At 50.9% G+C, this 13,709-nt stretch overlaps 1 protein-coding gene across 2 annotated transcripts in view; it reads right to left on the reverse strand.

The window, feature by feature from the left end:
• Positions 1-9,484: 9,484 nt before the first annotated feature.
• The window catches only part of XXYLT1 (xyloside xylosyltransferase 1), a 33,230-nt gene continuing 29,005 nt past the window's right edge, over positions 9,485-13,709 (reverse strand). For both annotated transcript variants that reach the window (XM_053985886.1, XM_053985888.1), the window contains exon 4: positions 9,485-10,643. In XM_053985886.1, the coding sequence (XP_053841861.1) occupies positions 10,247-10,643 (397 nt within the window). In that variant the 3' untranslated portion in view covers positions 9,485-10,246. The remainder of the gene's footprint in view (positions 10,644-13,709) is intronic.

Below are 13,709 nucleotides of genomic sequence, written 5' to 3' on the forward strand. Positions count from 1 at the left end.
CCACCCACTCCCTTTTCTAACAGCGGTGCTCAGAGGGGTCCCACAGGCTTAGCACTGGCACCAGAGGGCTGGGAATGAGCTGAGTCCTGAGATCAGATTTTCTCCTAATCCAGTAAAACACCCTCTGGTTGTTTGCAAGGGCTATGGGACAGCTGTGACCCACAACTCTGTCCTGCAGTGGGACATTGCAGAGGGACAGGAAACAACCCCACAGCCTACAACTCTACAACCCCTACCCCACAACTCTATTCCAGCCACAGGCAAAAGAATGAAAATGCGGGGGATCCCTCTGCTGTAATTTGCTTTGTTTGACCAAGGACAAAACTGATGCAAGCAGAGGAGCTGCAGGAGAGCCATCCTAAACAGCACCAGGGACCTTGCACTCAGGGAGGGAGTTGGGCTGGGAAGCCCAAACCCTTGCACACAAGCCCAGCACAAACCCTGCTGGCAGTTTTCGGGCTACACTGAGCAGGGAAATACAATGGCAGTGATCCATGTTTATCCATAACTATGGAAAAACATGTATCTGTCTCCACCAAATCCCCCTCCCCCAGCCCTCCCCCTGTACTGTTGCAGAGGTTTATCCAGGGGCTGGAAGGTAACAGGAAGCCTGGTTTTATATCAGTGCTGGGTATGGTTGTGAGCTCCCTGAAGGTTGTAGGAGACACCAGAGATGAGCAGCAGACAGAAGCTACGTGCATTAGATACAATACCTCAGATCTTCTTTCATCCAGAAAATAAACTATTAAAGATTTGCTTGAAAGGGTCATTTTCCTTGCCATTGATACTTCCAGCTGTAGAAATAACAGCATATTTCCAATGCTTGTTTGTTACAGCAGTTTGCAAGGAGAAAAAAACATTGCCTGATTATTTCCAAGGCAGCAATGAAACTGAATTAACAATATTTGATAATATAAAAAGTAAACTACAAGTAAATAGTTTGAACTTCAGCAATATTTGCAGCTGATAATGATAATGTTGAACTGGTGAAATGCCATCCTAATGACACAGTCACAGAAAATGAGGAGGAATTTTTGCTTCCAGCTAATTGCTGAGCCTGTATACCGTGTAACACCACGAAGCACATTCTGAATAAATCATCATTCGATCTTGAAGGTTATGCAACAAAACTTTTCAATAGCCTTTTCTCATCATCAAAAGAATTTTGGGATTGCAGGAGAGAATTCATTTTTTCCACTCTAAGAGCGTGGAAAAGCAGAGGTGTGCCCTGACAAGAGTTATCTGTGTGCCTTGCCACCTGCGACGACCTGGGCATGATTCCCAGCTCAGACATTTCCTCGTGTGGAAGGGCAGGGATGGTGGGACTGGGCAGAGAAGCTGCCAGTGCTGGAATCCCACTGGTGCTGCTGCCCAGCCCTGCATTGGACACACTCCAGAGGCTGGGCAGGGGGAAGCAGAGCAGCCTTTGGCGTCACCCTTAGCCCAGACACCCATTCACCCACCGGAGCTCCACACAGCTCCAAAGCCAACGAGGCAGGTGCAGCTCTTGTGCCCCTGCCCAGGAGGGCTCACGTGGCTGTGGGGCAGCAGCTCCTCCCTTCAGTGCCCACTGCACCCAGCCCACTGCTGCTGAGCCCTGTGTGTGCCACCTTGGTGCTGGATCACTCCTGTGCACCACGAGCTCCTCATCATTTGCCTATTTATGTTTTTCAGCACAATCCATCATGTCAGCATAAATGCTGTCTCACCTGGCCTTGCAGCTCTGTTTGTGCCATACAAAGCAGGTGTCCAGGGCAAAGGCTCCCCTCTCCTGGGGCCAGCACCTGCATCCTCCCCTGCCAAGCTGAGCCTCTTGGCTCTATACATGACTCAGCTTTCCTCACAATGCACCATATACATTTTTTTTTACAAGGACGGTTAAAAATATCACAGTTTGATCTTCCTTATGCAAAAGACTGTGACATCTAAGGGAGAAATTAGAAAAAAAAAGCAGGCAAACTTGGCTCTTAACTAAAACTGGACAGCAGCAGAGCACAGCACTGCCAGGGGCCTCCTTCACAGCATCATGCCACTCCCAGGGAGCTTCTGCAAGCAAAATGAATGGGCTCAGCTGCTCTCCCTGCTTCTGGAATTTGGAGAAATTAGCATGCACCTTACTGTGTCTTACAGTCTGAGCCCAGATGGTGTGTAGGAGGAGCCCTGAGAGCTTGGTGCATGCCCACGTGATGGGCAGTGTGCTCTGGGCAGCCTGGTGGCAGTGCTGGGACCCCAGGGTGTCACTAACATCCCGGTGCCCTCCCACAGCTGACAGCTGCAGAGGGTGTCTGCAGTGTGGGCCCCACGGGACAAATGCCTTCCCTGGGCCTGTGTGGGTCAGCCACAAGCATCCCCTCCTTCAGCCCAGCCCTGCTGCTGGCCACAGCACTGATTTAGCTCTGGTCAGGTCCACCCTGCTCTGGCAGTACCAGAAGATTGCTATTCTACAAGCAACTATAAAGGGCTCTAGCACTAGGAAAGTATCAATTGTGGTTTTCTGACAATGGTTCCACAAAAAGCAAAGTTATTTTGAGAAGGATAAATGCAGCCCAGACCATTATATTTAATTCATGTCCACCCACAGCCCTCCTGCTCTGCTGAGCACGGTGGCACTTCAAACTCCATGTCCTGCCCTAGATATGACTTTGGGGATAGGGCAACTTTGCTTTCTAGTGTTGCTGCTCCTCCAGGAGGAATTCTGGCTGCAGGAGGTCTCCCCCACATGTGCTCTGCCACCCTCCCTTGCCACTCTGGGCACCCGTGTGCACCCTGCCTGGTGCTGCTACAGGCATGTCCCCAGCATCCTGCAGCACATCCTTCCCAGCCTGAGTAGGATGCTCTGGGTTCCTGCTGAGCTGCCCAAACCACCAGAACAGGATGGACATCACTCCCCTGTGAGGGATATGGAAGTGACACTGGGAAAAAGACCCACAGCACCTCTGGACACCTGGCTCCAGGTCAGCCTCCCATACCCTCTAGTCTGGGACTTTTGGGATTGGAAGCTGAAAGGACAGCCAGAAAATCTTGAAATACTTCTAGGACCCATGTTGGACAGTGGTTTTTCAGCCTCTGCTTCTTTTTCACTCCTAGAATCAGGACAACGTGGTCCCTTTGCAGGGAAGCTTGGCTGAGCACAGACTGCAGAAACTCCTGGGCAAGGAGGAGCTGCAGAACTGCAAACAGCAGTAACTTCATACTGGAGACCAGAGAGTCATTTTTCAGGATTTGTACATGATACATACCTTATCCACTTGACACATTTATTCATTAAGAACCTGGTACCGTGTTTTTATGACAAGTGTATGACTGCCTTGGCACTCGCTAGTCAGCCCAGCATTATTTAAAATCTTCCCTTATTATGATTATCTGATAATACAGCCTATTATACACAGCTCTTCAGGGAAGGAGAGGATGAAACACTGCATTTTATATCCTCTTTGTTATTTGCTGGTAAAACTTCACCAGAGCAATGACTGGTGAAAGAAATTTAGTGGCATCTGCTGAAAAATATTTGAGGTTTAAAAGTAAAAGATTCATGATAGGATATTTCATTACATTTGCTTTAATAATGCTGACTTCTATTTCCTATTTTTGCAACATTGGCTGCTTTAAAAATGTGGAACACTGAGGTGTGTCAGCACAGGCAGGTTTGCTGGCCTCCAGTTTCTTTTCCACCACATGGAATTTTCTTTTAGATCTGTTCCTGCATCTTTTCAAAGTAAAATCTTTTTGACCTGGAAAATTTACTATCTGGTGAATCTTAATGCCAGTTTCCCCATCCTTTTGCCTTACTTGGGAATCAAGCTGCTAACTTGGGGTTGCCAGCCTTCTCTGCTGACACTGGCACAGTATTGGCATCCTCCTTGCCTTCTGCATAGGTGTTGCAGAGAATTCCCTTTATGTAACTGGAATACACTCCAGCCCTGCTGGACTTCAGGCACTGCTGTTTCCCTTATGCAGAGTGCAGTGATTTACAATGCCATGACATCTTTATGTCTATTCCAATTACTGAACAAAAATTGCTGCTGGACACCTTTGTTTTTCTGTAGCACTAAGAGTTCTCTAAACTGCTGAGCACAGATCCTGCAGAATTGCAAGATTTCCTTTGTTCCCAGGAGAGGGTGTGATTCTCCTCAGCTGCACCACCCTTGTCCATAACCTGAAGGCTGCTTTAATCCCTGGGTGATTCCGCAGAGCTGATGCACAGCATCTGTCCCAGCTCCAGGGCTCTGATGGAGCACAGACCAAGGGTGGTTCAAGGCCAGAGCTGTGGCTGTAAGTGCAGCCTGCAGGACACAGTCAGGCAGAGCACATCCTGGCATTTTGGCCATGTAGCCCACCTGCCTGCTCTGCACCAGTGTTCCTCCTGCCCTGTGCCCACAGAACAGCTGCTGAAGTGAGTGCTCCTGGTGAGCCCACTGGGGCATGGCTTGGCATGAGCAGCAAGGAGGGAGATCCCATCCTGGTCTCCCTCCCAGGTGGGTGCTTGGCTTCAGCAAGGAGAGGAACTGGGGGATGTGCTGCCTCCCAGATCACCTTCCTGCTCTCCTCAGCTCTTCTCTGTACCCTTGGGTTATGCCCTTCTACGTCTGCACTACCCAGCATCTACCAGTGATGAATTTTATTCCCATTTTATTACCTACTGCTCCATATCAGCCACATTTTCTGCAGTTCTTCACATTGGCTCTACATTTCCCTCTCCTGAACAGCTCAGCATCAGTGGCAGGTTCTGCCATGGCACCATTATACCCTATTTTCCAGATAGTGGTTTTTATTGCAAGACCATAGGGCCTGTCAGGTCAGCTGAGCATCCAGTACCTGGCCAGCTCCCCATGCCCCCATTCCACAGCTGAGGGGCCCAATCTCACATGCCATTCATTTTTTCCCCTACTGCTGCTGGTGTTTTTAAGCATTCTGTATAAAACTCCCCTCTCCCTTGAGCTCAGTGGATTATGCTGGAAAGAGATGTCTTTGCTGTGTTCCCAAGGTAGCCAGAGAAGTCCTCCAGCACAGAAAAGAAATGAGTTTGAAAGGAAAAAGCATGTAGGGAAAAAAATGCACCTTTTTTTTTTTTTTTTTTTTTTTTTTTTTTTTTTTTTTTTTTTTTCCTGACACATTGCCTAGAGCCCCATGTGCCACAGGGCACCCACAAGTGATTTATTCCCTAAACTGATCTGGTCCTTAGGACCCAAAAGTGTCCTGACCAGCTCTGAGGAGGGGATGTGTTGTGACAAAGGCCACAAACATTTCAACAGCTGCAAAATGCACTAAGAGCAAGAGGTCTGTAGGTGATAAATGGAGACAGTTCATGCAGTGCCTTCTGAGAACAGGGCTCTGCTGGCAGCCTGTGGCTTGCACAGCTTCAGAATTGTCCCCAGCAGGGTCACAAATTGCTGCTAAATGATGGCTGACCAGGAGCAGGAGGAGAAGCTGGCACCGGAGCTGTGCTGGTGAAGACTGACACTGAGACAAGCGCCCTGCCAGGGCTGCACGGTGCCTAATCCATCAGGAGTGAGCCAGGAGAAAGAGCTTGAAGGTGCCCGTCTGTTCTGAGGGGAGTTGGAACCCCAGGGCATGGTTTTCTACCTGCCACAATGGCGACATCTACCCCAGGAAAAACACACCTGGCTCTCAGAAACCCCCCACAAATGGCTGTGTTCCCTCTTTGGTGGGCAATGCCAAAGCCTCCTGCAGGTCCAGACCTGTGGCTCATTCTGGCAGCTCCAGGCTCTGCTTTGTTACAGTTTTTTCTTAAGGTAGGCAAATTGTCACACTGAGACTTTTGGTACAATACAGCTAATGCCCATGAAATACCTCAGGAAGGTAATTTGCTCCAAGTGCTTCCCTTGTTAGCAGCTGATTAGTGAATAAATAATTTCCAGAGGAGAACTGGACAAAGCAAACCCTGCTGGCAATGCAAAGACTACAGGACCGGGCAGCAATTTCTTTGCAATTAGTAATTAAATCTGCAGAAGCTCGTGATGGTCAGAGATAGAGCTACTGAAAACCTGCCTGAAATATCTACAGGTGCTGGGGAATGTGTCCCTCCATGGCTCTGCAAAGCTTTTGAGGAAACACTCACAAAACACTGCAGCAAGCTAATAAAATCCGCATTAAAAGGAAAAAGCAGGCAGTTGCTGACCCGTGTCCCAGGCTTACTGCTCTTTTTTTTTTTTTTTTTTTTTTTTTTTTGCCTTTTTCTGTGTCCCTCAGGACAGATTTCACGCTGCCCATGGCTCTGTTGAAGGCAGAGGGGTGGTTCTGGCGCCTGCCTGCTCTGCTGCTGCCAGGCATTTCTCAGCAAAGGCAAAATAATAGGTTGGCTTTTTATTTTTTTGGTTTGTAAAGTCAGGAACTCCATCTTAGCGCTGAAGCCTGTTGTTAGGCTTTGTGTTATTCTTGGCATGCTGACCAAAGTGCGCTCAGTATGAATAGCAGAGCTGAAAAGTAAATACTGGATCCTCTGGGATCCATGGAGAGGGAGGGCAGTGATATTTCTTAATGGAGCACCCCAGAGCCTGTTTGGGTTAGGCTCACAGTAATTGCTCCCTAGGTGAGTTTATACTAACAATTGATTATTTCAAATGGGAAAGAAGTACAAATGAGTAAGAGAATAAACACTGATGGTGTTACGAAACACAGGAGAGGAGAGCAAAAATCGCATGCAGCTCCAGGACAAGGCTGAAAGCAAAGCTGGGAAGAAAATCATGAATACTGTTTTCTGTACGTGCAATTTGTTATGGATGCTGAATGACATAAGAAACTGAATTTTCCCCTAAAGATTAAACTAAAGAGATATTTTCTAAAGTCCAATCTTCTACAAAGGAGACCCCTTTGCTCTCCTGTCTCCTTCTCCACCCTGGAAAAACATGGGGCTCTTGACATGAGCAGCACTTGGCTGTGAGCCAGCAGGTGAGAAGACAAGGAGCCGGAATCTGTGATGGAGGAGCTCTGGGCTGAGTAACCTGAGGATAAAGCCCACCACGTCCTTGCAGAGACCCTGGCTGGGCCCACTGCAGCTCTCCCATGGGTGCAATGTGCCCCATCCCTTGCCACCAGCCTGTGCTGCTGGAACTGGTGTCCTGCTCCCCACAGCTGTGTCCCCCCACTGCTGTGTGTCACAGCAGCATGCCCCCACTTGCCACTCACCAAGGGCTGCCTTTAGCCTGCTGCATCTCCAGAGGGGCTCCAGGCAACCCATAACCCAGCTCTGGAGTCTGCAGATGCCCTTTGCTAGGCAGGGGACCAGCGCTGGCCCAAGGACAAGGTGCCAGCTCTCTGGAGATGAGGAGCTGCCTGTCAGTCCCAGTGCTGCTGCTGCAAACCCCCAGTGCCCAGGGGCAAGCTGGTGCTGTTTAATGGTTTCTGGGCATCTTTCACCATGACTGTACTGGCAGCTGCTAAGTGCTGGCTGTCCTGGCCTTCGGCCAGCATCACAGGACCAGGAGGGGATGCTCAGGTTTGAATTTGTGTGCCTGGAGCAACAGCTGTCTGAGGATGGGCTGCAGCAGGAGGGTGGGCAAAGAAGGGTTGGGGAGGAGAGTCCCAATTCTTCCAGGAACTGAAGGAAATGCAGCCGACTGGGCACTTAGTGCAGGAACTGCCTGTGGGGGTGAGGGCTCCTGGGCAGGCGGTGCCCTCGGGGATGCACTGCAAGCTCTGCTTCTGCCCCAAAGCACACCCTGTGGCGGCGCCCTTGGAAAAGGCTGAGCCGGCAGCCGCACGAGTCAGCCCCGGGCTGCCACGGCGCTCCCTGCAGCTGAGCTCATTAGTGCCTGCAATCAGCGGGGCATGAAGGGGAGATGATTACACAGGGAGCACGGCTCGGGCTACGTGCGGGCTCTATAAATAGCGCGGCGCGGTGCTCGCTGCCCGCCGTGCCAGCCGCGGCCCGGGCACCGCGCGGCTCGGGACGGGGCCGGCAGCGCTGCGAGGGCAGCTGTGCCACGGGGCTCTCTGTGGTGCCTGAGGAAAACCAATAAACCTCAATTAAATGTTTCATTTAACTACGTTTTTCCTAGCGGAAAAAAAAAAAAATGCGCGAGTTCCCCAGTGGACTCTGATTTTGAACCAAAAAAAAGAAAAAAAAAAAGAATTTATTTTTGGAAAAATACCTAAGCAAAAGGTTCCAGCCTGGGGTGATAGTGGCCACATGTAGATATTCCCCCACATAGACTCTGGGACTCCACAGAGAGGGAGAAGTGCTCCTAACCCTACAGAGAGCATCCCCTGGCTGCAGGTAGAGGGGGCACAATGCCTGGCCCAGCTGCAGGGATGGCTGTGGGGCAGGGAGAGCTCCTGGCCCCACATAGCCTTGTCTCCAAAGATGTTACCCTGCAGCACCCATCACGGTCCTTTTGGGCCAGCCCTGACACCCACAGCCACCTCAGAGCTGCTCAGTCCCCAGTAAAAGCCACGTTTGCTCACCACCCCACCCCTCGCCAGTGCTGGTGACACAAGCAGCCTGGCCTGTATTTCCAGCATGGCCATTTCCAAACTGATGGCAAGGTCCTGCCCTGGCATGTGACAACCCATGTGTCACCGGTGCCACCAGTGTGCCCTGACCAGTAAGCACCAGTAACCCTCCTCATCCTTCAGGGTGCATCATCACAGTGCATCACCTGCCCCAAATCCTGCTCTGCTGCAGCCTCCAGCAAGGCCAGCTGCCTTGCCTTGCACAGTGAGGCTGGACCACCTTGTTTTTTGGTGAAAATGTGAGTCTAACACAGCAAGGTACTGCATCTTTCCCTCACCTTTAATCACCTCTTTGCTGTTCCTTCCCTGGGGATGAGAAAATACTTGAAGACAAGGTTTTGTGCTACTTGGACATGGATTGGTTCAGCACATCAGAGAGGGCAGGGTTCAGGATGCAGCCCATACCACAGCCTGCTGTCTCTGCACATCAGTTTGAGGGAGGAGAGCCTCTCCCCCAGTAAGCTCATTCATGGGCACAGGGGAAGGAGCCCAGGACACTCCTGCCACATATATGGTGTGTTCTGTTATTAGGCTAAGCCACAATCAGCTCCCCCTGCCTCTCTCTTGCATGTGCACATCACACAGATGCACACACAGGGTGTAAAACAAGCTGGGCTGGGCTGGAGGTGGTTAATGAGCCATGGGCTGGAGGTGGTTAATGAGCCATGCACATCCCTGACACAGACCTGTGCAGGAGCTCACCCGCCAGCCAGGCTCACCAAGGCAGCATTTATTCAAAGAACAGTGTGCTCAGCCTGAAGCTCACCCATTCATTCACAGCACAGGCAGCTCCCAGCTCCCTCCAAACCAACCCTGGCTATCCTGGTGATGATCTTTAAAAATCCAGCTTGTTTATTTGCATCACTCACATGGGACAGATGTGGGATAAGCTATGTGGGACACCACACTCAACTGCCCTGCAGATACACATCAGCTACTTTTTAAATATAAGTGCAGGAAACCTCCTTTTGCACAGGACTTCAGTTGTGCCACAGAAAAACAGCCGAGCGTGTCTGATATCTGCAGCTTTATTCTTGTATGAAAGATTAAAGGCAAAGCTAGAAAAACGAACCTATTGCTACACACTCACTGAATACTTCTAGGACAACATAGGGCAGTAAAGCTTTTATTGCTAAGAAGAACCAACAGAAGGCTTTAAAGCTTATCTAGCATCCATTTTTTGTTTGTAAGTAACCCCATTTAAAGCAGCTTTTAATCTTTAAAGCCCTCTCGCCTTTCTGGAATGCTTCAAAAGGAAGATGACCTGAGGACAATGTCTGCTTTCCGGAGGGACCAGACCAATTCTCTGCATGAGGTGCAGAAATGGGCCACCAAGGAATGACAAATGAAACCCAACTGCCCGCTGGGGACTCCTGACAACCATCAGACAAGGCAAAGCTGCACAGCACCCAGGGAGCTGGATCCTGCCTCATGCAGAAGCAGCAGTCTCTGATGGCCCCTAGGCTGTTCCCATGCCCCAGCAGCTGAGGCAAAGATGGACTTGGACTTGGCACCATGGACTTGGCCAAGCAAAGCCAGGAGCTGAGCCCTGGATACAGTGGCTGTGGAGGTCCTGTTCCAACAACTGAACTGCCCTTCCTCTTGGAGGGTGAGGCTACAGGCAGCGGGATACTGAATGCTCTTGGGATCCCTAGATTCCCCTGGATTATGCTGGATCAGAGCCGGTCACCCTTCCTGAGGGACTGTTAGTGCAGCCACTATGGCTTTGCAGGCCTTGCTGCAGTCAGAGCTGTCCCTGGGGGCAGTGGGTGCCTTAATCTTCAGGGATCGGGGTGTTGCAGTTCCCATGGTAAATTCTGACCTCCCCCTCACACTGGAAGTACTGGTCAAACACATCACTGTAGCCATGGTCCCTCCACCACGTGCAAAGCTGCCGGTTCCACGTGCAGTCAAGCACATGGAAAAGCTCTGGATGCTCCATCCCCACCATAGTGAAGAAATCCTGGTCCCCAAGGTGGCCCTTGAAGTGGTACTTCTCCGTCAGCTTCTGCACCATGGTGGGCTCCAGCAGCTGGTTGTAGAGCTTGGATTGCCTCATGGCTTCCAGGTTCAGGAGCAGGACACCACTGTTGAAGCCTGGCAGCCCATCAGGAGGGGGCTCCCCCACTTTGGTTTGGGGGTTCTCACGGCGATACTGCCAGAAGGTGTGCCTGGAAAGAGAGGAAGAACAGGCACAGGGATGTCAGTGAGGGCAGCCTGAAGAGCAGCCACCTCGAGTCTGGGCAGGTCTGGATCACAGCACAGGATCTACCACCCACCCAAGGGATCTCATCATGCTTGTCTTCTGTCTGGAGGCACCCAGCCTCTCAGAACAGCCAGTGCTTCACAGGCTGCCTTTTTCTCCTTCCCCCTGCACAGGATATTGCCCAGACTTCAAACCACGCTGCTTACCATCTCCTAAAGCTCCTTTTGTTTCTACCAGCATCACTCTGGTGAGTCAAGTGGACACAGGATCGTGTGACTGCTCACACAGCTGTGCAAAACCACATCCCCAGTGCCTTGGGTGAACCACCAGAAGTGTCCTAATTTCAATTACCTAAGCAAGCAACCCAGAAATTTCTTTGGCTTCTTCCTCAGTCCTGTGCCAGAGAATATGCCTCACCATACATACACAGGCTACTTGCAGGAATTGAATTAATCCCATGCTATTCCCCAAGTAGCTGGATCTGCCCTCCAAAATTGCTCCCATTCAGTCTGAAAATCTTCTTCCCTCAAACAGCATCCCCTGCTGCAAAGCTGAGCACTTGAGAGCAGTCTGAGCCTGTTGTTTTAGAGGAGGGCAGGAGGGATTCATGACCCCAAGACCATCTCACAGCCCAGGGCTGCCAGCACTGCTCTCTCCTTCCAGCCCTCACACTTAATGTAAAGCTACAGAAGGGGTTTTTTACACCTTGCTGTGAAAATGTCAAGGAGAAACACTGTTAGAAAGAATAAGGCAAGCCTGCCACTGGTTCCTTTTCAAATCTGTCAGACACCATCCAAGTCTCCATGCAGGTCACGGCAACGAGAACTTGGAAGATTTAGCACCCAAATGTTTAAAGTGGTCTCATGCTTGGAAGCTGAACTCCCTCAGATGTAAGAAGATGCAAGGACATTTGCCCCTGGGACAGCTCCAGATGCAGTGCTCTCCACTGCAAGCATTTAAATTTAAATTTTTCTTCTAAGAAGCCATCTTGATCTCCCACAGGCACTTGCTCAGGGACTCCTACAGCTTGTACAGAGATCAGACTATCAAATCCATCTTTCTGGCCTGTGCTCTGGGTCCCCAGCACAGCGAGACTGGCCAAGGTGACAGCCAGGATTACACAGCCACCAGAATTATCCCAGCAGAAATGGGATCTATTTTTTTTCCCCAGCAGAAATGTGGATATGTTAATGATGTCAACTGTGAATATCTTTTTTATTTCCTGGTCTAGAGAACCACAAGCATCATGCAGCATCACTTCCTTAAAACTTTCCATTAAAGCACGGATATTTCCCATTTCATTAAGGGTCTTTACACCACTCCCTTCCTCCTGATTCAGAATGGAAAGGGTTTTTCCCAGTGCCAGTTTTCCATGGAAGGAGGGCTCAGTCTTGAAGCAGTCATATCAATGATTCCTAGGGAAGGGGAGTGGAGGACAGGCTGCTTCATCAGAGCTCATGGGCAGCAGTGCTCATTGGATCTAAAGGGTGGGGAAAGGATAAAGAGCTCTGCCTCTGTGAAGAGCAGTTGTGTCTTGAGGACAGGCAAAGACAGCTCATGGATGGGTTGCTCCTTAGTAAAGGAAGGCAAAGCATACTCCATGCAGCATTAGAGGGAAGCTCAACCTGCAAAGACAAGCCCCAGCCATGTACCAATCAGCCTCCTGAAGTGCTCAGATCCAGGGAGTGGCTCAAGCCCACCTCTGCATCCTCTGCTCTATGCTTCTCCCTAGCAGTGCCAAAGCCATTCCCCTCCCTGCCCAGAACGTTATACTGGAAGCTAACAGGAGGGAGAGGGTAAACAGTGGCACAGAGGGGAGCACATTTCCAGCTCCACAGCAGTGAAGCTGATTCCTTTCACATTCTTACCTCCAAACACATGCTGCCCAAGCTAAGGGACAAGATTACAGCCACTGCAAGCAGCCAGGCCCTTGGCATTGCCAGGCCATGGTGGGGCTAAAGCAAATCTGTATCACATGACTCAGTTTTTCAGCAATGCTGTTCCCCAGATGATTTGTGGATGGCTGATAACGTGCCTTTTTCTACAGGAAGAGGAGACAGACTGACTGACAAGCAGCAATTGTTCAGCCCTTCCTCCCAGCACTGGCTGTGACAGGGCTGTTCTCCCCCAGCCCTCTGAGGGGTGTGGGGCTGACAGGGAGGGCAGGGCCATCCGCAGGGAGCGATGCTGAGGTGAGATCCAGGATGTGACGAGCTGCAGGTGGCTCTGCAGTGCTGATGTTTTGGGAACCTGCTCACAGCTGAGCACAACAGCCTTGCCTTTACCAAGGGAAAGGTATCCTGGGCAGGGCCACTGGCAGCAGCTGTTTAGACAGGATTTTTCTTGGCTTTTGTCTTTCAAGCAGTTTTAGTCCTGTCCTGTGGGGGCCAGGACAGAGAAGAGCATGGCTGAAAGGCACCTCCACCCAGTTAGAAGTGGAAGGAGTGACGAGTATGAGAGCATTGTTCTCATCAGAGGAGATGGGGCTGGCAAAGCACAACAACCAGCCAAACAGCTGACACAGCCTGCACCCACTCCACTCTGTCCTGCCTGACATTGCCCCTTGGCACTCACCTCAAATTTCGGCAAAACATAAGGGCAAAACTCCAGGGGCTGGATGAGTGTGTTGTCAGGATGTGCCCTTGAGATAGTCATCAAGGAATTGAACCCCAGCTGGATGCAATGGAAATGTCTCCCTGACCCAAGCCCCTGGAGTGGCCAGGATCTCCCTGGGAACTGGCAGCTCAGGCAGGGCAGTGTGCCCTCCTCTCTGTGCCCCCAGCAGCAAAAGCCAGGGCGGGAAGGCAGCACCACCAGGATGCATGGGGGCAGGAAGCTGTTAGCCAGAAGAAAGGGAGGAGAAAGGAAGAGGAGGCATTTGGGGCTTTTGTTAACTGCTCTAACCCATCTAGATGGGAGGGGACAGAGGTGACCTGTGGCCTCAGACCCCGTGCCACAGTGCAGGGGAGCCGTGCAGGGCCTGCCGCGAGCACCCGCCTGCAGCCCCAACAGGCTTTGCTTTGAGGAGCTG

Source organism: Vidua macroura, chromosome 10 (assembly GCF_024509145.1).
Source record: "Vidua macroura isolate BioBank_ID:100142 chromosome 10, ASM2450914v1, whole genome shotgun sequence".
NCBI lineage: Eukaryota > Metazoa > Chordata > Aves > Passeriformes > Viduidae > Vidua > Vidua macroura.